The sequence below is a fragment of the Tamandua tetradactyla genome, chromosome 17, assembly GCF_023851605.1.
Source record: "Tamandua tetradactyla isolate mTamTet1 chromosome 17, mTamTet1.pri, whole genome shotgun sequence".
Classification (NCBI taxonomy): domain Eukaryota; kingdom Metazoa; phylum Chordata; class Mammalia; order Pilosa; family Myrmecophagidae; genus Tamandua; species Tamandua tetradactyla.
In genome coordinates, this window is record NC_135343.1 from 1070619 (window position 1) to 1093640 (window position 23022).

The 23022-nt window shown below is 39.1% G+C and overlaps 1 protein-coding gene across 1 annotated transcript in view; it reads left to right on the plus strand.

Moving 5' to 3' along the window:
- Positions 1-23022, plus strand: part of ANAPC1 (anaphase promoting complex subunit 1) — a 115689-nt gene that overhangs the window by 9532 nt on the left and 83135 nt on the right. The window contains exons 7-17 of the mRNA XM_077133718.1: positions 120-193; positions 1794-1939; positions 2168-2388; positions 3079-3288; positions 6723-6818; positions 8248-8338; positions 8456-8521; positions 13167-13301; positions 15206-15346; positions 15865-15925; positions 17718-17905. Coding sequence (XP_076989833.1) covers positions 120-193; positions 1794-1939; positions 2168-2388; positions 3079-3288; positions 6723-6818; positions 8248-8338; positions 8456-8521; positions 13167-13301; positions 15206-15346; positions 15865-15925; positions 17718-17905 — 1429 coding nt within the window. The remainder of the gene's footprint in view (positions 1-119; positions 194-1793; positions 1940-2167; positions 2389-3078; positions 3289-6722; positions 6819-8247; positions 8339-8455; positions 8522-13166; positions 13302-15205; positions 15347-15864; positions 15926-17717; positions 17906-23022) is intronic.

Sequence of the window (23022 nt, forward strand, 5' to 3'; positions counted from 1 at the left end):
AGGTTTCTGGTTGCTTGTGTAATCTGGAGAATATATTTCCTTGCAAGGAAATTGAAAAATTTATGCTGAACAGAGTTGTCTTTTGTTAATAGATGTTTTGTGTGCTTGTGTATTGCCAGAGAGCCCTTACCCACTATGTTCAGCATGCTGCACCCACTAGATGAAATAACCCCACTTGTTTGCAAATCTGGAAGTAAGTGTATTTTTATGAATTCTTTTACATAAGCTCTTTAGTTTGAGCTTGGAGAAGGAGAGGAAATAAAAAAGGAGCTTATGAAAGTTTAACTTGATTTATAAAAATAATATAAAAAAATTTGTATTATGAAAGTAAAGCAAACCTTCTTGGATATCGTTATTAATAACAGTTACTCTGTAAGTATAGCAGATGGGGCCTCCCGGTAAGTCATTCACGAATACTGATGTATTTAGGGATCTACCCACAGACGACTTTGTTCCTCAGTAATTAATAAGTAAATGAATGATACCTGGATGAGCTCATATTGTTTTCTTTTGGAAAATAAGAATGTAGGGACTTAGGTGTGTTCCGTGTAAATTTTAATATTTCATTTTTCCTTCATAAGAACATACTTTGCTGAGGCTCAGAATTTTTCATATTTCTATAAGTATTTCTAAATGCTTAACCAAACATGATAGGTTATAATAATGAGAACTTGAAGGCTAAAAAAAAATTTATAGTCTTTGACCAATTTTACTTTTAGGACGTCATCCCAAGTTCATAATCTGAAATGCCACTGAAATTTTTATGTTTTGTGTCAGGGATTGCCAAACTATAGCCCATGGGTTAAATCTACCCCCAGCCTGTTTTGAAGCCTTAAAAAAACCTTTCAAGGCTTTTTCCATTTTAAAGGGTTGTAGAAAAAAATGAAGAAGAATATGGGACAGTCGGCTTGTGGCTTGAAAAACCTAAAATATTTATACTCTTTTGCCCTCTAGAGGAAAAGTTTGCCAATCCTGTGGTCTATTAGTTATGTTGTAGGGCCTAGGAAGGGAGTAGTCTGCAGTCATTATTGATCCTGATTTTGAATAATAGTTAATGACCTGGGGAATCGCATATTGTTATATTGTTAAGTAGGATAGAAAACTGTAAATACAGTGTGAATCTAATTTTGTGAAAACATAAAATGTTTGTGTATATGTATAGAACCAAGCAGGAAGAAAACCTCCCTAAATATTAGTAGTGGATATTTTGAGATGGTGGGTTATGAGTGGCTTTTACTTCAATTTAAAGTACTTCTGATTCTTAGAAATGATCACTTTTATTTTTTTCAGTATTCTAATTCAGATTTTTAGGAACCTCTGAATAAGCATATAGAACCCTATCCGTGGTACTATAGAAATAGAAACTGGTTACACTGGAAAAAAGTGATTTAGCATTTGTCATCATTAAAACAGAAACAGTAGTGTTTGGAATAGCTATTGCAGAGAACAGATTTTGTGTGTAAGAAAAGAACCAGTAGGGAAGTCAACCTTGGCAGAATATCTATAACAATACCTATAGCTGATGAATTTAATAGCAAGTCAACACAAATCTTGGCTATTTAATTGGATGTATGTGAAATTGAAACTTGTAATATTTCTCATTTTTACTGTATTTTAAGGAAGTTGATATCCAAAGTTGGTTAATTAAAAATTCAAGGTTAATTATATGTTAATGGGTTTTGTGTTTTAATTAGCTCTGTTTCTCTTTATTTTTTAGGAATTTATGAATTCAGTTCATAAAGAATAGTCTCATAATGTTCATTCTGTACCTGGCAATTTTTCTTGTTTTTAAGGTCTTTTTGGTTCATCACGGGTGCAATATGTTGTAGATCATGCAATGAAAATCGTTTTCCTTAGTACTGACCCCTCCATTGTAATGACCTATGACACCGTTCAAAGTTTGCATTCCATATGGGTTCTCCGGAGAGTCAAACCAGAGGTGAGGAGAAAAGTAAGACCTTTCTTCTCCTTGATGTGAAAGGATAGTTAATATTGAAACCTTCATGATTTTTGGAAGAAGTGTTTGAGAGATACCTGAGTGTTTTAGGAAAAAAGAGATACTGTTTCCTAAATAACTGACATCTACCCTGCTTTCTCATAAGGAAATTGCTCTTTTAATCTAATTATAGTCTGTTTTCTTTTTCCTTTTCTTCATTTTTTTCTTAAGGAAGAGAATGTTGTTTTAAAGTTCTCTGAACATGGGGGAACCCCACAGAATGTGGCCACTAGCAGCTCCCTCACAGCTCACCTCCGAAGCCTCTCCAAAGGAGACTCCCCAGTGACCTCGCCATTCCAGAATTACTCGTCCATTCACAGCCAGAGCCGCTCAGCCTCGTCGCCCAGTCTCCACTCTCGCTCGCCTTCCATTTCCAACATGGCGGCTCTGAGGTGGGAGTCCAGTGTGGAAGTTTCTTGTTTTAAACAAGATGTCCCAAGACAATAGATGCCTCATGTTCAGACTTCCTCTGATGTTTGAAGGATCTAAAGTTTCTGTTGACAACTCTTAGGTGTTATTTAGGCAAAATAGTCATTATCCTAGTTGTGTATAGACTTCCAGGTCTACTGTGTCACTTCTTTGAGGAGTCATATTTAGAAGCTGCTTATGCACTTTGTCAGATTGATTGCCTCATTTCTACCACTAAGTGGCAGCAGTTTGATGAATATTACTTAAAAAGATACTTTGGTTTATTTTTTTGTCTTAATTTATATTAGCTTATCTAATGATAAAGGAACATAGTTTTGCTGGCTTGTATATGTCTGATTATGGGAGCCTAGTTTAGACCTTTCTGAATAATACAAACAATTCATTTTTCTGGGGCAGAAATGAATAAGAACTAGTTTTCAGTTGTAGAAGAATGAATTCTTCTATCAAAACTTCTAAATCTGTAAAATATAGTAAAGGACATTGACATGAACTATTTAAACAACTGTTCTTTTTTTCAGATTGTATTTCTGCCTGAGATGAGGTTATGAATGTTATTCTATAGATAGAATATGGGAAAGTTTTACTGGTAATTCTGTTCTATGAGTATACACCAGTGATTATGACAACTCTCATCTTCCTGTTTTACTTTGCAGTCGTGCTCATTCTCCTGCCTTAGGGGTGCACTCTTTTGCAGGGGTGCAAAGGTTCAACCTTTCAAGTCATAATCAATCTCCAAAGAGACATAGTGTTTCTCATTCTCCAAGTAGCACTTCCAGTGACTCCTTTCTTGCACCAGAAACGGAGCCAATTGTTCCTGAACTTTGTATTGACCATTTGTGGACAGAAACGATTACTAATATAAGGTTTGAAATATTTCTTTTTATATTCAAAGAAAAATGTTGCTGAATGTCTTAGAAAATACTCTTTGCTTATAGAGTATTTATATGACCAGTTATTAATACTTACAACAATACTTCGAGTATTTATAATAAGCCCACCTCAGTTTCAGTAGAGGATATTAATATATTAGTTAAAGTGATCATAAAATTTTTTTTTGCTGTTTGGTATTTCTTCCTTAGTAATAAATTCTCAAATTGAGGTGCTGGTTAGTTTGTTTTAAGTGGAAACAGAACTAATTTCTGTGGATTAGGAAACTTGAGATTTTATTCATTTTTCATAAGTTTTACTTTTATGCTAGTTTTACTTTTTGGAAAATACAGATCAGACCTCTGCTCTGTGCGACTGTTGGGGATTAAATCATGTCCCCCACAAAAGACATGTTCAGGTCCCCACCCCTGGTCCTTCGGGTGTGACCCCCCCACTTGTAAATAGAAGCTTTGAAGATGTATTACTGAAGGTGTGGCCTGAAAGAGTGAGGGTGGGCCTTAATCCAATATGGCTGAAGTCCTTATTTCCCAGCAAAGGAAGTGGGGCACAGAATGAGAAGCCATGGGAGCAGCTGGAGCTGGAAGTCGGTGGAACCTGGAAGAGAAAGGAGAAGACACCTCCATGTGTATCATCATGTGATGGAGAAGCCAAGGCCTTAACCCCAAAGATTGCTGGCCAGCCATAAGCTCCCAGCCCTGGGAGGAAGCCAATCTTCTAGACCTTGAAACCATGAGCCCATACATTTCCCTGTTAAGCCAGCCTATAGTATGGTATTTGTTCTAGCAGCTAGGAAACTAAGACAGTGGCCTTTCTTATTTTTATGTTCTCTTTATTCATTCATTTGCTGGGCCATGCATCCATGTCTGTTTCAGTGGCTGTGGCTTAATAGCCAAATAAGTCCTTATCCCAACTCTCAGAAGAGATTGCTATCTCAAATTTGGCAACGAAAGGAGGACTGCCTGTTCTGCTGGTAGGGCATTGGAAAGATGAATAGGTGTTTGCCAGGCAGGTAAGTGGGGAAGGGCACAGTAGGCAGGGGGAATCTACAGAACAAAAGTTCAGGAGTGTGAGTGTGTGAAACATTCAGGGAGTTACAAGTTTGTTTACTTTGTCTTGTGCTGGGGGAAGGGAAAGGACTGAGAACGAGGATGCTTGGCAGAGAGATTGCAACATGAAGAGCCTCTTCATACTTGTATTTGGGAACTTTTGGCATAAATGGTAACTAAGGAGCATGTACAGGTCTGGTCCATGGGATTGCTGGTGGGTGGGTGGGTGGGTGGGAGTCTGTGGGTGAGCTTTCACTGGTGTGTAGGACTTTGTTATTTATGTGCATCTCTAGTGGGCATTGTAAACGCATTTTCCTGAGGAGAGGGTTTTAACATTTATTAGATTCTCAAAGGGCTCTGTGACCCTCAAATAGTTAAAAAACCCCATGATGTAGAATCAGAAGAGGGTTAGGGTATGAAGTCCTGGAAATTTAAGATTTTGGGAGTGAAAAAAGAGTCAAAGCAAGAGAGGTCAGGTGGGGGCCTCCACAGGGACTGTCGTGGAACACAAGAAGAGAGAGCCTTTTAAGAAGAAAGAGAAACCAGGATTGCTGGGTGGGGGTGGGGTTGCTGAAGAGATGTGCTAAGAGAGGAGATCAGAGAAGAGGGCCCTGGGTTTGGCAATGAGGTTGTTGGTGACCTTGGCTGAAGCAGTTCAGGTGGTGGGGAGTGGGGAAAAAGCAAATGGGGACAGAGGAAATGAATATAGGCATGTGAAGTATTTTAAGTTGTTGTTTTTGAATGGGAATGAGAGACAGCTGGCTAGAGGGCATCCTTGGGTAAAGGAAGAATTTTGTTTTTGCTGAACTATTTAAACAAAACAAGTCTGCTTAACATTTTATCCTTAATTACTTCAGTGTGTGTCTAAAAACTGGGCATTATCTACCCACAATATTATTTTTATACCTGCCAAAATAACGTTGTCTTTCCTATCATCTAATATTGAACCTGCTGTCTTATTTTAAGACCTAGTTTTTGAGAGTAGGCTACAGAAAGTGTCCAAATTAGGGAGAACATTGAGAACAAGGAGGAAAGTAAATGATTGATGGAACCAGGGACCAGAAAGGAGTTCAAGTAGTGTTTTAGTTTGTCAAAGCTGCCAGAATGCAATATACCAGAAATGGAATGGCTTTTAAAAAGGGGGAATTTATTAAATTGCAAGTTTACAGTTCTAAGGCTGTGAAAATGTCCAAATTAAGGCAAGGCTATAAAAATGTCCCAACTAAGGCATCCAGGGAAAGATACCTTGGTTCATGAAGGCTGAATGACGTTCAGGGTTCTCTCTCAGCTGGAAAGGCACATGGCAACGTCTACTAGCTTTCTCTGCAGGCTTCATCAACAGTTTCTCCCTGGGTGTTTTCTTTTTTCACCTCCAAGGGTCTCTAACTTTGTGAACTCTGTTGCTTCTAATGCATGCTTTTTCCAAAATGGTTCCTTCTGAACCAGCTCCAGCAAGCAGCCCTACCTTGAATGGGTGGAGACGCATCTCCATGGAAACTGTCTAATCAAAGATTACCACCCACAGTTAGATGGGTCACTCTCCATGGAAACAATAAAAAAGATCCCACTCAGCAATATTGAATGAGGATTAAAGAATTTAGCTTTTCTGGGGTACGCAACAGATCCAAACTGTCACAGGCAGAGAGATTAGCCTTGGGGAGAAAGAATGTCACGTTTGGGTTTTAAATGTAGATTGGCTACTCTCAAGCCTTGCAGCTTCATTTTCTTTGTGAGCTAGAAGGTGGGGGTTGGGGATAGATAGGTAATTGGAGGAAGGTAAAGGTAAGAATACAGTATTGAAGTAAGTTCTCTGTTTTTGTCCTTCAAATATAAAATAATTCCTAGGTTTAAAAATTACCTTTCTTTAAAGAACTTAGTGGTGAGTTGACTATATTTAAGGTGCTTGTTTTACAGAGTGATGGTCTTCTGTGCCACTCTAGAAAGGATTCAGGAAGTAGAGGTTTGGCTTAGGGGAGTGGGGCAGCTAATATGAGGAAGGGAGAATGGTAGGAGAGGGCACCTTATAGAAAGACCCCTTAGGTCTTTTGGAGATTAGTAATTCAAGATTGCGCTGCTTAAGCAGCAGGCAACTTGCATAGTATGACATTTAAAGGCCCATTGGTAGTTGTTTATGGCAAGATTTCAAGGAAAAGATGGGCAAAGGGCTCAGAATCAGAGAGCTGAAAGGAACCTTAAGAGATCATGAAGTTCAATTCCAAAAACAGTTTTTGTGTCTTCAAGGTGTTATTGCGTGGCCCAGGTAGATTTTAGAATTCTTCCAGCATATTTTTAAAGATTTTAATATTTACCATGATAGATTTTTTTGTACCAATGCTGACGGTACTTTAATTTAACTATTTCAGAGAGAAAAACTCACAAGCCACGAAAGTGTTTATAACATCTGACCTTTGTGGGCAAAAGTTCCTGTGTTTTTTAGTCGAGTCCCAGCTCCAGTTACGGTGAGTGCTGTTCTTCTCGTTGAGTCTGTAAATAACTAAGGACTACATTATCTTTTTCTATTCTTTTTTTGGCTTAAGAGCTTTATTAAGAAATAATTTATATACCTTAAAATTGACCTGTTTTAAGTATAAAATTAAAGAATATTTAGTAAATTTTTAGTTATGTAGCTATCACCACAACCTGATGCAGTTTCAAAATATTTCCATCACCTTCTAAAAGATCATTTTTGCGTGTTGGTAGTTAATCTGTTCCCATCCCACCTCCAGGCTACTAGTCATCTGCTTTCTCCCTCTGCGTTTCCCTTTTCAGGACATTTTAGGTAAATAGAATCATGTGACATGTAGGTTTTTGTATCCAGCTTCTTTCTCACATAGCGTGAATGTGTGCTTCCCTTTCTGTTGCTGTAAGTGTGCCATTGTGCCGATAAGGCACATCTTGTTTACCTGTTCATCACTGCTGATGAACTTTTGACCATTGTGAGTGAATCCTGGCACCATGAGTATCCGTGCACAAGTCTTTGTGTGAACACATGGTTTCATTTCTCTTGAGTAGACACCAGGAGTTGAATGGTAAATTTATGATTATCTTTTTAAGAAACTGCCATACTGTTTTTCAGACAGGTAGCACCATTCTGCATTCCCTCCAGCGATGTATGAGGAGTTCCAATTTCTCTTTATCCTCAGTAACATTTGGTATTGTCATTTTTGTAGCCGTTCTGTTGGGTGTGAAGTAGTACTCATTGTGGTTTTGATTTGCATTTCTTTAATGACTTAGAGAATTGAACATGCTTTCTTGTGCTCATTAGCCATTCATTTATCTTTGGTGAAAGTCTATTTAAATTTTTAGGTAAAATGTCTATTTAAATTTTTTGCCAATTTTAAAAAAATTTTTCATTTTGAAATAATTATCAGTGACACATAGTTGCAAAATTGTAGAGAGATTCTGTATATGTACTCTGCTCTCTTTTTTACCCCCAGCGGTATCATTTTCCCTAACCATAGTATATTATCAAGACCAGAAAATTGGTATCAGTACAATCTGCAGACCCTGTTCAGATTTTATTAGTTTTATATGTACTTGTGTGTGTGTGTGTGTGTGTGTGTGTGTGTGTAGATTTCTTTGCAATTTTCTCATGTGTAGATTTGTATAAACCCCACCAGAATGCAGATACAGAACCTTTCCATTACTTCAAATGCTCCTCTCATGTTATCCCTTTATTCAAAATATACTAACCCTCACTGCATCCCTCACCTTTGGCAACAGTCGTCTGTTCTCTGTTGCTATAATTTTTTCATTTGGGAATGGAATCATGCAGTTTGTAACCTTTTGAGATTATTTTTTCCACTCAATAAAATGCTGTTAAGGTCCATACAGGTTGTTGCATGTATCAATCGTTTGTTTCTTTTCTTTTTTTTAAAAAATATTTAGCTGTGTAAAGTTTCAAGAGAGTAATGATAAAACCCAGCTTATCTTTGGCGCTGTCACCAATATACAGGCAAAAGATGCAGCACCAGTGGAGGTAAATGCAGGCACGTTTCTTGAGAAGTTGAAAATTATTAACTTTATCAGATTTTTCTACTGAAAAATCTGTTAATTTTGCCCAGACTGGAAAATCAGATTTTTTGTCCTTTTTCAGAAGATAGATACCATGCTGGTCCTGGAATGCAGTGGAAACTTGGTGCTGTACACAGGGGTGGTTCGCGTAAGTGAAAAATAGCTCTTATTGCTCTTTGTAGGATTGCTTTTAATTATTATTGTTTAATGACACTTTAGTTTGATATTTAAAATTTGTTACTTATATGCAGGATTTAGCAAATTTTTAAGAGTTAAAAATGAAGTGTTCACTCTAGATTGCCCTAATGTGCAGTGCTCATGCTGAGTGCTGCTAGATGGATTGGTATGTGGTGCAGGTGGGATCCTAATGCATAGTGCTAGTGCTTGGTGCTGCTGGTTGAATTGGCATGTGGTGCAGGTGGGATCCTAAATGTGGAGTGCTGGTCCTCAGTGCTGCTGGATGGATTGGCACATGGTTTGTGTTGTTTCTTATTTAAATATTTGGTAGAATTCGTCAGTGTTGCAGTCTGGATATGGGGTTTTCTTGTTTCCTTCAGCAGTATATGAGAGTTCTTGATGCTCTACTTTCTTGCTAATCCATAGTAGCATTAGTATGTGTTTTTATTTTTCCACATTGTTAGTGCATAATGGAATCTCACTGTGGTTTCAGTGATGATTTTTTTTATTACACTTGTGCTTAGGCAGCTTTTCATATATTTATTGGCCATTCAAATTTCTCTTTTACTTGTGTACTATTTTTAATGGTACTTAGGCATTTTTTTTCATTTCCAAATGTTCATTGGTAGTGCATAGAAACAATTGATTTTCATATGTTGATCTCATGTCTTGTTACTGCATTAAACTTATTTATTGGTTCTAGATTTTTTTTGTTGTTGTGGATTCCTCTGAATTTTCTGTGTGGATAATCAATGTCCTTTATGAATAAAGAGCCAGTTTTATTTTCCCTTTTCTAATATGTATGCCTGTTATTTCTTTTTCTTGTCTTATGGCAGTGGTTAGGACTTCCAGGCTTGGGTTGGATAGGGCTGGTGAGAGCAGATACCCTTACTCTCTTCCCGATCTTGGGGGACGGTGTGCAGGCTTTCCCCCCCTTAAGTATTACGTTAGCTGTAGGTTTCTTGAAAATACCTTTATCTGATTTAGGAAGTTCTTTTCTATTCTTAGTTTGCCTAGAATGTTTTTATCATGTATGTATATATCTTACCAGGTGATTTTTTTATCCCTCTCTTTTTGTTTATAAACATGCTTTTCTACTTCTGTGTTTTGATGAGGTGAATCATAATTGAGTAACTTTTAAAAATAGTAACTCAACCTGCATTTCTGTAATACACCAAACTTCATCATGATGCATTGTTCTGTTAATACATTGTTAGATTCATTTTACTAATACATTTTTAAGAGTTCTTGTGTCTATTTCTGTGAGGGATATTGGCCCGTGTTGTTCCTTTCTTGAGATGGATTTATCAGGTTTTGGGGTCAGGATAATGTCCTTATTAATGTTGTTCTTTTCTATTTTTAGAAAGTTTGGTTAGAAATGTGTTGTTTCTTATTTAAATATTTGGTAGAATTCGTCCGTGTTGCAGTCTGTGTATGGGATTTTCTTGTTTTGAAGGTTTTGAACTGTGATTTCAGTTTCTTTTTATTTTGTATTTATGTTATTATATCTCTATTATAAACAACAAACATTCTTGACATGGTTACAACCAATGGCTCACAGGATCGCCACGTAGTTGTGTGTTCATTACCATGGTCATCTTTTTGTGATTTCAGTCTCTTAATACAAGACTGTTCATGATCTTTTTCTTCTTATGTGAGCTTTTGTAATTTGCGTCCTTTCAGGAATTTGTTCATTTTATTCTAACTTGTCTCATTTATGGGCCTGGATATCAGGCATCGTCATCTTGTGTGTTACTGTTGCATCTGTAATGACGTTCCTTCTTCCTTCTGTGATGTTGGTCATTTGGGTCCTTCCTCTTTTTTCCCTGAGTTTTGGTCAGTCTGGCTATACCTTTATCAATACTACTATTCTTTTGAGTAAGCTAGCTTTCATTTCATTGAGTTTTCTTTCTTTTTTGACTTCATTGTTTTCTGCCCTTATTTCTACCTTCTACCTTATGGTTTAATTTGTTCCTCTTTTTCTAGTTTCTTAAGGTATAAGCTTTTGTCCATTGATTTCAGACCTTTTTTTTTTTGTAATGTAAGTGTTGAGTGCTGTGATTTTTTTTCCCCCTCCCAACCCTGCTTTATCTGCATTCAGCATATTTGAGAGGGTGTAATTTTATTTGCATTGAAGCCAGTGCATTTTGTAATTTTCCTTGTGACTTCCTTTTTTAACCATAGGATTTTTCAAATGTTTCATTAAATTTCCAGATTTTGAGAGATCCTTTTTCCCCTATAGATGCAACAGTTTAGAAAAAATGGTACCATTTCTTGAAAATTACAAGCTACTAAAACTCACCTAATATTAGATACTATATTATTAATAGTCCTTAAACTATTAAAGAAATTGAATTTGTAGTTAAAAGCCTTCCAAAAGAAGAAAATCTCCAGGAATAAATGATTTTACTGGAGGATTCTACCAAACAAAGAAGTAAGGCCAATTCTATACAATCTCTTATTTAATAATAATAAGAAATAACATTTCTGAATGCAGTTTGAACACAGTTTATAAGGCAAGCATTACCCTAATGCCAAAATGAAACAAAGGTAGTACAAACAAAAGAAAACTCAATGAGGCTAGTATATCTCACTGATATGGACATAAAAATCATCAACATGAAGTGTTAGCAAGATGACTCATCAATATATAAAAAGAATATAAACCACAACCAACTGGGGTTTATGCCAGGAGTACAAGGCTGGTCCAACATTTGAAAATGTAATATGATTGATCATATTAAGAAAAAACAGATGATTATCAGTTGATGCAGAAAAACCATTTGACAAAATATATTCATGTTTTTGTTTAACAGAAAACCAAATCTCAGTTAACTAGGAGTAGAGGAAATCTTCTTTAAGTTGATAGATATCTATAAAAAATAAATAGAATCTGATTTAATGATGAAATAGAGAAACCCCCAGTTATATGTAGAGACTCAAAATTCCTCTCTTTACCAATACCAAAGAAAAATTGCCAAGGATGCAGAAGCCTTGAACAACATTATCAATCTATTTGAACTAACTGTTGATAGGGAGGTGGAGAGGCCCTTCCACAGGAGCACAGAGTGATAGTGTAAGGCAGACTGGAAAGAGTGCTGCCTGCTCCCTGCTGCCTGCAGGACAGGGAAGGAGTGCTGCCTGCTACCTTCTACCTGCAGAGCGGGGAAGGAGTGCTGCCTGCTGCCTGTAGAGCGGGGAAGGAGTACTGCCTGCTACCTGCAGAGTGGAGAAGGAGTGCTGCCTGCTACCTGTAGAGCAGGGAGGGAGTACTGCCTGCTACCTGCTACCTGTAGAACGGGGTGAGAGAGAGCCAGCCTCAGCCCTGTCTCCAAGTGGGGCAGACACCCCAGTCATTGCAGTCTGCAGGTCGCAGCTCCTGGTGAGAGGGGTCCACACCTGTTCTCATGACGTTGCCTGGAGCTGGCACTTATGGTGAAAACACGTCTCTCCTGTTTGGTTTCTCTTTTCCTGATGCTTTGGCTAGAAAGAGCAAGATTTTCTGGGGGCCTTTTTTTTTGCTGCAACCTGTGGTTTTTCTGAGTTGCAAGGTCCCCAAGAGCCCAGGCTGAGGTAAATAGGAGGTTAAAAGGAGACCCAGGGAATGCACCTGGCCAGTCTACCCTCTCTCTTTCTCCACCTCGCCGAGTCCTCTGTTAGTTGTGACTCTTCTGTGGGGTTTTGTGTGTGTTCATGCTGAAGTTAGTGGTGGGAATAGCATAGAATAGTTTGGACTGTGCTTACTACTGAACTGACAGTCTCTGACAATGTTTTTTTTTTTTTTAAACTTTCTTAGTTATGTAGTATAACATATATACCAAACAAAGCAAAGAAAAAAGCAATGATTTTCAAAGCACTCATCAACAAGTAGTTACAGAATAGATCCCCGAGTTAGTCATGGGCTACGATTCCATCATCTCAGATTTTTCCTTCTATCTTCTTCATCTGATAGCTTTTTAAAAATTTTATATAGACTAGTTCTTAACTGAATTTTTGTTTCTTAATCCTAAAGATTTTATTTAGGCACATTTTTCTTATTTTAATACCTTTTGAATGTTACATTAACAAATATGTATGTTAAAGTTACACTTTAGTTCAGAGCATCTCCTTTTAATCGTAACAGGAGTTTTCAGTTTATGTGAATGTGAATTTCTGTTGTCTTTTTCCTGAAAATCTCAAGGATAGCTAAAATAAGAAGTGGCTAGCATGGATTATTTAAGATCAGTGAAGAATTAACTCTATATAAAGCTTTTTTTGAGGAAGGAATATTTTGTGTTTATGATGTAAGGCAGAGATGGTGAACTGCATAGAGAGTACGGTTTGAATTTAGGTTGAATTTAATTTGAACATCACTCAGTGTTATTATTTTTAGTCCTTGAGAAGTAGTTAGTGTTCTTTCTCTCTGCCTTGAGACAATAGAAATTATACCGAGGTATTTGCGTTGGAGGTAAATTTCATAGATTATTAAAAATTTTAATTTTCTTTGTTTTTCAGATGTATTCATGAAATAACTTATTATTGAAAGAAAGGTTGGCTTACATGCGAGCATGTAACACATCGTAACACATATGATGTGTAAAACCTGTGTTTTTCCTCCTTCCTTTTCTTGCTTGAAGGTGGGGAAGGTTTTTATCCCTGGGCTGCCAGCTCTTTCCCTGACAGTGTCCAGCACCATGCCGCGGCCCAGCACGCCCCTCGACAGTGCCAGCACGCCCAAGCCACTGGGCAAACTGCCGGGCTCCTTGGATGAGGTGAGAAATGGGCTCACTGTCCGAGTTCATCTCGCTTTAACGGAGTGTGAGTAAATAGTCGTTCTTTGGGTGGTAAATACTGTTTGTGCTTTAGAAATGACAGAATTGAAAGGTGAGCTCATCCTTCTGGAATCAGTATTTTCAAACCCAACAACAGTGTGCCCGTGTGGGCGTGTGTCCCTGTGGTGTGCGAGGCTCTTTGCATGGTGCTGCATAGATGAGGGCAACGTGCTCTTCCTTAGGGGCCCCTTAGGGGCCTTGCAGTTTACTTGGTGGAGCAGGTGCAGTCTGTATAAGAGATTGTGATTTATGTGGACTCTGAAAGTAGCACTGCAGAGTACACGATGGCAAGATATGTCCTGATGGGATAATGCGGCAAAGCCAAAGCCTCTTTTCTGAGGGGCCTTTCTGACTTGGTTTGGCTTTTCAGGGTGTCGTGCCTCCAGCTCCTAGCACACAGGTCAAGGACTCAGCAGATCTGAGGAATGAATGAAAACTTATGAAAGTACTGGTGGCCTGCTGGGTGGGCGCTCCAGGGAGGCTTCTCCTCCCTGCAGAGCCGGGCCAGTAGGCTGCACCTCTCCTGGCAGCACTTGGCGCAGATGCAGGAGTGTTACAATAAGTACATCTTAAGCTTAATTGCCTCTCTCTGTCGACAGGACACTCGCTTAGACTGTTCTATAAATTGAAATATAGGAATACAAAGGGGCCAGTAGTCATGACTGGAGATTTAGTATAGGAAGCATCTGCAGGTAATGAGAATCTCAGAGCTTTGAAAATTTTTTTTGCCTATCTGCAGTTGAGCAGATGAATGCTGTTGTATTTGTAGATCAAACACATGCCCACAGGGAGACCCCACTGGGTGCTGTGTCCTTTCTTGTCCTCCTTCCTCTCCAGGGTCAGTTCCTCAGGCTGCTCTGGTCGCCTCAAATCATGCTTTACATCTCCAGCTCTATAAGCCTGCCCTGCTGTCAGCCCTGCCCTTTTTTTTTTTTAATTTTTTAATTTTTTTCTTTAAAAATATAGCAACAAACACAACATCTTGACTTATGATCATTCCATTCTACATATATAATCAATAACTCACAATATCACCACATAGTTGCATATTCATCATCATGATCGTTTCTTAGAACATGTGCATCATTTCAGAAAAAGAAATAAACAGAAATTCATACATAACATACTCCTTGCCCCTCCCTTTTTATTGATCACTAGCATTTCAATCTAAATTTATTTTAACATTTGTTCCCCCTATTATTTATTTTTATTCTATATGTTTTACTCGTCTGTTGATAAGGTAGATAAAAGGAGCATCAGACACAAGGTTTTCACAGTCACACAGTCACATTGTGAAAGCTGTACCATTATACAATCATCTTCAAGAAAATGGCTACTGGAACACAGCTCTGCATTTTCAGGCGCATACCCTTGTTTTCCCCAGCCCTATGCCCAGAGCTGGATGAGCAGTGGGAGGGTACCCACCCCATGCCCTAGCCACAGCCCTCTCTGTAGCCCTCCCCTGACCCACCCTTCGTCCTCCCCACAGCCCTCGCTTGGCTACCCTGCGCCCTTCCCACAGGCCTCCCCACAGCCCTCCTCATGGCCCTCCCCCTAGCTGCCCTGCACCCTCCCTGCAGCCCTCTCCCTGACTGCCCCATGCCCTCCCTACAGCCCTCCCCATGCCTGCACTGTGCTGTCCCCATGGCCCTTCCTGCAGCTCTCCCTGTTCCCTCCCTGTGACCCCTTCTTTCCTAGACTTTGCCCCCCCCCCCAGTCATCCTGGCTGCGCATCAGTTAGATGCTTTGGTATCTTATCCCTTTTTCTAGTTGTTTTCTATGAGAAAGTTTCTTTATCATTAATTTTTGAAAAAATGCTTTGTTGTATTTATGGCTTGTTACAGGTTGTTCTGCTCTCCCCAGTTCCAGAACTAAGGGATTCTTCAAAACTTCATGATTCTCTGTATAATGAGGATTGTACTTTCCAGCAGCTGGGAACTTATATTCATTCTATCAGAGACCCGGTGCATAATAGAGTAACTCTAGTGAGTATATTTTTTAAAGATTAGATAGCCGTCTAAGAAATGGAGCTATTATTTCAAAGTTGCTAGAATACAGAATTTTGTCTGAAAATTGAAAACAGACACTTCTTGTGCTTTTAAAAATCTGTGTAATGTCATTTTTTTTGCTCTGTTTTATTTCAAATAACTATAAAGTAAATAAGCTTAAGTTTTCTCAAGTTTATCCAGAACAATGGGTTGAATTGTATATTGACGGGTTTTTGACCTTTCTTTAAAAATAAATCTGTTTTTTTGTGCTGAATGTTCTTAGTAGCTATAAAAATTAGATGCTTTTTATTAAAACAGATTTTTGAAAATATTTTCAAATATGCAGATTTATAGTTTCTGAAATTTGGAAGTGTTCTGTTGGAGAAATGTTTTTTGCTTTTCACTTACTGTACTTTGTGTGATGGGCAGATAGTCTCATCCTGCATCAGCTGCACATGAGACCTGCCAACCTGTGCGCGGGTCACCTCTCCTTTCTTTCCTGCACTTGCCCCCAGGAGCTGAGCACTGGCGCCATGGTCAGGATCTCTGTCCCCGAAGTCGCCACCTCCGAGTTAGGTATGGCCGGGATTTAGACTTACTGTGTGTTCATAGTGACCGTCAACTCACATTAGATGTCAGGGTTTTTAAATCCTTGGGACTAAGTTTGCCCGAAAATGTGGAGAGCACTTTGCATTGTCCACTTGGTGTGCATGAGGCTGGGTTGGCGGGGGCAGGTGCTGATTCTGTTTCTCTGTGGTGCCTTGTGCAGTGAGGTTAGGGTACCCGGGTCTTCTGTAAGAAAATCTGGGAAACAACGAAGGTTAAGCAGCTAAAATATTTTTTGACATATTCAATGATGTTTTTAATCTTATATCTCAGTTAGAAGTTAACATAACATAATTGAATAAACTTAATATTATAGTCAAGATACAATCAACGGTATTTTAATAAATACAGGCACCTGCTTGAATTATTCTTGAAATGCAATTTGCAAAATACTAGGTAGAGAATATTACTGAACATGGAACAGTAAAAAAATATTGTATTTGAGAGCATTTGCCAATAATCGTAACTTAGGAATGCCTGTATGATGTAGTGAAATTCATGGCATCTATTAGTTTCAAAACCTAACTGCTGAAGCAAATCCTCAGATGCTAATTGTCAGTTGACAGTTTTTGGATTTGTTAAGTAGACTGAAGAGACTTTTGTTTTAGGAATTTTCTTCCCCTGTATGGTACGTAATATTCTGAGTTTGTTTAGAGATATCTTGCTTTTTTAAAAGGCATTTAACCAGATATCTCAAGGCCATGTACCTGGAAGTATTAGAAAACCTAAACAAAATATATAAAAATTAGTAGTGATAAATGAAACAAAATAAATAAAAACAAAATAAAATAAAATTTTACCCCTTTTATAGCCACATAGAAATCACACAGTTTGCACGTTAAAGTTTAGGTACTCTAAAGAGCTCCTTAGACGACCTTGTAAGGTGGCTTACATCTGTTGTAGATTCATCTGAAACAAAATTTTTTTTTTTTTAACATTTATTTCCCTTGGATTCCTGACTTAGCCTTGTGCGTGCATGCATAGCAAGTTGATGAGAAAGGGGACATGTCAAGGAGGCCCAGTGGCTGCAGTGGGAGTGACTGAAAGGGGCAGAGCAGAATATTGTCAAGAGAAGACATGGGAATACAAAAATGTGGCATGCGGTCTGTTAGTATTGGCACAGCCAGCCTCTTCATGGCTGTGGCCCTTGCGTCCTGAGGTTGCCGCCATGTGGCAGTGCCCACGACCGCTGCATTCCCGTGGGTGGCTCCAAGCCTTTGGGAGCTCACTCTGACCCGGGAAGGACGCCCCAGATGCTGAGTGCTGTTAAGTTGAAGGTTGAGAAAGCTTTGGTCAACAGGGATGTTCACTCATCTAGAGCACCTTTTAGTACTGGCTAAGGGTTGCTGTTTGAGGGAGCAAATGTTGAATATTATACATTCATACAACTGAAGTAATTCGGCAAATTTCAGATGGATTTATTCATAGAGAAATTGTGTGTTTTTAGGACACTTTTGAGAGTGAAGGGGAAGTGAAGGGGTAACTATTCATAATTACTGGGGCAGCAGGTACGAACCAGAACTGTCTCAGACAAACTGGGCTATTTGATTACTGTATTTCTGATCTGAATGTAATGGTTGAAAGAATAAGACTGCATACAAGCCCTGTTTCACTTCAGTCACCAGCCTACATCTCAGATGGTCGGCTAGGTGCTTTATCAACAATGCTGTTTTCATACTTACATAGTAGTGGTTAAAACACTTTGTTATTGAAAGGGGGAAAGAAATGCATGCATCCTAAAATTAATCTTTGCTTTTAATAGTGCAAACGTGTTTGCAAGCAATCAGGTTTATCCTGCCGAAAGAAGTAGCAGTGCAGCTGCTTGTCAAGTGGTACAGTGTCCACAGTGCCCCTGGGGGACCCGGTTCTCACTCCGAGTGGAATTTGTTTGTGACTTGTCTCATGAACATGATGGGTTATAACACAGACCGATTAGCGTGGACCCGAAAGGTAAGTACACGCGACTGTTTTTCCTTCTTAACACTTCTGTTGTTAGTGATATATTGTTTGCATAACTGGTAATACAAAATAATAGGCCTACCTTATTCAAAATAGTGAAATAATGCTAAGGCTTACTGTGGTGTTATATTGCAAATCCAATATTATTTGATAGTTAATTATAATAATTGTAATTATCAAGTTTTTAATAAAGCGATAAAAGCTCTTTCTATTCTCATTTCATTTTTGTAAAATGATTGCAAGTTATGTTAGGATTAATTAAAATCGTTTTATCGATGAAACTGAATCAAAAAGCGATCACAGACTTGTAATTTGTACCAAATTGCACATTCATGACCAGTTAGAGCCGGGTCTAGGCCGTGCCTTCTGACTCGTGGCTTCAAGAGCAGCTGTGGTTTCACACACACATGGCTTAGTCTCTGAGTAGGGAGTTGTGATTTGAGGGGGATATATGCTCTAGCTGAAATATTTACTCTGTTAATGGTGTAGGGCCATCCCCTGCCCCTCCCTCCGTAACATTTCCTACAGGCCCTCAGTGGATTATTTATGAGAGCTTGAGGAATAGGCTGACAGCAGTAAAACGGATCCGCATGCACGTGGGTCTCCGCTGCAGCCCATTCCTGCTGTGTGAGTCTGGTAGCCGTAGCAGGGACATTTCTGTGAATGCGAGGCCTGGACTTGGTGTGTTTGTGTGTGGTCATTTGGTTGAAGTTTTAGGTAAGATACTCCCGTTACATTGTGTTGCTTTGATTTTTTTTTAACTTTCATTATTGTATAGTATAACATATATACAAAGCGAAGAAATAAAGCAATAGTTTTCAAAGCCCTTCTTCAAAAGGTGGTTACAGGATAGATCCCAGAGTTTGTTATAGGCTACCTTACGACCCTCTCATATTTTTCCTTCTAGTTGCTACAGAATATAGGAAACTAGAGAACTTAAATACTTTATCATCACAATCGACGTTTTTTCCTTTTATTTTTGTGAACAGTAACATATATACAAAACAGCTATAAATTTCTAAGCACAGCACCATAATTAGTTGCAGAACATATTTCAGACTTTGACATGGGTTACAATTTCACAATTTTAGGTTTTTACTTCTAGCTGCTATAACTTACTGGAGACTAAAAGAGATATCAGTTTAATGATTCAGCATTCATACTCATTTGTTAAATCCTATCTTCTATGTATAATTCTACCATCACCTTTGATCTTTCCATACCTCTCTTTGGGATTGTTTGGGCTATAGCAATGCTAAATTTTTGATATTGAAAGGGTCTGTCACTAATATGGGGTAGGAAGATGGAACCATCTGATGTTCTGGATAGGCGTCACTAGGCCTCAGGACCCATCTGGACCAGGGACCCATCTGGAGGTTGTAGGTTTCTGGAAAGTTACTCTAGTGACTGGAACTCCTGTGGAATTTTACACATTGCCCCAGGTGTTCTTTAGGATTGGCTGGAATGGTCCTGGCTGGGGGCTGGCAGGCCAAGATAGGCAGCAAGGTCTACCTGAAGCTTGTGTAAGAGCAACCTCCAAAGTAGCCCCTTGACTCTATTTGAACTCTCTCTGCCATCAGTACTTTATTACTTATACTTCTTTTCCCCGTTTTGGTCAGGATGTGATTGTTGATCCCACAGTGCCAGGTCTGAACTCATCCCTGGGAATTCTCTCCTGTGTGGCCAGGGAGATCTTCACACCTATATGTCGTGTCCCACGTAGTGGGGAGGGTAATACCTCACCGGCAGAGCTGGGCCTAGAGAGACCGAGGCCACGTCTGAGCAACTACAGAGGTCCTCCAGAAGTAACTCTTAGGTATACCTTATAGGTAGTCTAAGCTTCTCTGCTACCTACACAAGCCTCACAAGAGTAAGCCTCACAATCAAGGGCATGGCCTACCGATCTGGGCATCCCCAAAGTTCGACACAGCACCAGGGCATTCCCTGATGATAAGGTTTAATAGTTCCGTAGATTTCTCCCCTCCTTCAGGGGACTTTGCCAATATGCTTTGATTATCTGCTTAATATACTCTAGGATGTTTCCAGGCATTACAATAATCTGTGCAGGATTAAAGAACCTCTTTCTTATTCTGGGTTTCCTGTGTTTCAGTTGTTCAAATGAGCTATACAGATAGGTTGAACTAGATTTTGTACTACAGAAAATTTCAGTTCCAGATCAAATAAACCATTCTTCTGTTGGTCTCAAAGAGCACATGTGGTTCTAAAATACAGTCTTCCTTACCCCCATGTCCTGAAATACTCCAACCCCAACCTGTTTGGCTTCATTCCCATCTCCAAACATCAGGCTATACACATAAAACAGCCTCCCCAAAGCCAGAAATAACAATCACCACTCCAGACCTAACTCATCCACTCCAAAGGCCTCTAGGCCCGCCTGCCCTGTTCCCTTACAAGCGTCCTCTAAAGGTGACCATACCATTGTTGTTCTCTGCCTCGCGCTCATTCCCTCCCACCAGATGTCCACACGTTCACCCACATCGCTGCACGCCCCACGACGCTGCTAACCCCCGTAGCAGCATAACCCTCACTTACAAGCACACACCGTTGTTCGCCAATCTACCTCCCCGCAAGCCTACACCCTTCGGGCACCATGCAGAGAGTCCAAAGTCCGCTGTTTATCAGCATTCCCAATTCTAGATAATCTCATTGTTCCCAAGAGACAGAAAACCAAAAAACACACCCTTACCAAATAGGAAATCCAAACCTCCTCTCAACTCCCATCCCTCACCACATTGTCAACCACTGCTGTTGCTGTGGTGGTGCCGATGGCCTCTTCCTGAGCATAGCTCACAGCATGCAACAACATTTTTCCCCCTGCATCCTGGACTCTGTGCAAGAATCATATCTTTAAAATAATTCTTACAAGAACTCATTCACCTCTAGTGTGAGTCAGTGGGACACATAGGTCTATATAACCTCTTTCAATCTTGTCATCTTCAATATGGTAATATTACTTGTAGACCCACTAGAGAATCACATTCCTGCCTGTCTGTTCCTTTACATTGGAGTTCAATCTTATTAGCTAATGGTTCACCCATCTCTAGTTTCTGTGTGTCTCTAAGCCCCCATATGCTGTATTATAAAGCTCTGATTATACCTTTATGCTGGTCATAAAAGTGGAATCATACGGTATCTATTCTTTTGTGTCTGGCTAATTTCACTCAGCATTATGTCCTCAAGGCTCATCCATCTTGTCCTGTGCTTCAGGACCTCATTTTGCCTTACTGCTGCATAATATTCCATCGTATGTATATACCACATTTTGTTGATCCACTCATCTGTTGATGGGCATTTGGTTTGTTTCCATCTTTTGGAGATTGTGAATAATGCTGCTGTAAACATTGGTGTGCAAATGTCTGTGTCATTGCTTTCAGCTCTTCTGGGTATATACTAAGTAGTGCTATTGCTGGGTCATAGGGCAACTTGATATTTAGTTCCTAAGGAACCGCCAAAAGTCTTCCATAGAGGCTGCACCATTATACATTCCCATCAGCAGTGCTTAAGTGTTCCAGTTTCTCCACATCCTCTCCAACTTTTAAAGTTTCCTGTTTGTTTAATAGCAGCCATTCTTATAGGTGAAAGGTGGTATCTCATTGTAGTCTTGATCTGCATTTCCCTTGCTTTTGATCCATCTGTATTTGCTCTTTAGAGAAATGCCTTTTCATTCTTTAGCCTGTTTTATAATTGGGTTGGTTGTTCTTTTGTTGTTGAATTGTATGATTTCTTTGCATATACAGGAACTCAAATCTTTGTCCGATATGTGATTTCCACATACTTTCTCCCATTGAGTTGGCTGCCTCGTCACCTTTTTGACAAAGTCTTTTGAGGTGCAGAAGTATTTGATTTTGGAGGCGTTCCCATTTATCTATTTTTTCTTTTGTTAATTGTGCTTTGGATGTAAAGTTTAGGAAGCTACCTCCTATTACTAGGTCCTGAAGATGTTTCCCTACATTTTCTTCTAGAAGCTTTATGGTGCTAGTTCTTATATTTAGGTGTTTGAGCCACTCTGAGTTAATTTTTGTGTATAGTGTAAGATAGGGGTCCTCTTTCATTCTCTTGGCCATTGATATCCAGTTCTTCCGTGCCCAATTATTGAAAAGACTATTTTGTCCCAGTTCAGAGGATTTGGGGGCCTTGTCAAACATCAGTTGACCATGGATTGGTGGTCTGTGTCTGCACTCTATTCGATTCCATTGGTCAGTGCTTCTGTCTTTGTGCCAATACCATGCTGTTTTGACCACTGTGGCTTTATAATAGGTTTTAAAGTCAGGGAGTGTTAATCCTCCCACTTCGTTCTGCTTTTTTAGGATGCTTTTAGCTATTTGGGGTCTCTTTCCCTTCCAGATGATTTGGTAGTTAGCTTTTCCAAATCTTCAAAATAGGTTGTTGGAATTTTGATTGATACTGTGTTGAATCAATTTTGGGGGAGAATTGACATCTTAGCTATATTTAGCCTTCCTATCCATGAGCAGGGGATGTCTTTCCACTTATTTAGATCTCCTTTGATTTTTTTAAGCAATGTTTTGTAGTTTTCTGTGTAGAAGTCCTTTACGTCCCTAGTTAAGTTCATTCTTAAGTATTTGATTCTTTTAGTTGCTATTTTGAATGGAATTTTTCCTTAACTGACTCCTTAGCTAGGTCATTACTTGTGTACAGAAATGTTACTGGTTTTTGCACATAAATTTTATATCCTGCCACCTTGCTGAATTTATTAGCTGAAGTAATTTTGCTGTAGATTTCTCAGGATCTTCTAAATATAGTATCATATCATGTGGAAATAACACGAGTTTTACTTCTTCCTTTCCAATTTGTATGCCTTTTATTTCTTTGTCCTGCCTGATTGCTCTAATTAGAACTTCTAGCACAATGTTGGATAATAGTGGTAACAGCGGGTATCCTTGTCTTGTACCTGACCTTAGGGGGGGAAGGCTTTCAGTCTCTCTCCATTGAGCACGATGCTGGCTATCGTTTTTTCATATATTCCCTTTGTCATATTGAAGTAGTTACCTTTGATTCCTGTCTTTTGGAGTGTTTTTATCAGAAAAGGATGCTGAATTGTGTTGAATGCTTTTTGAGCATCAATCGAG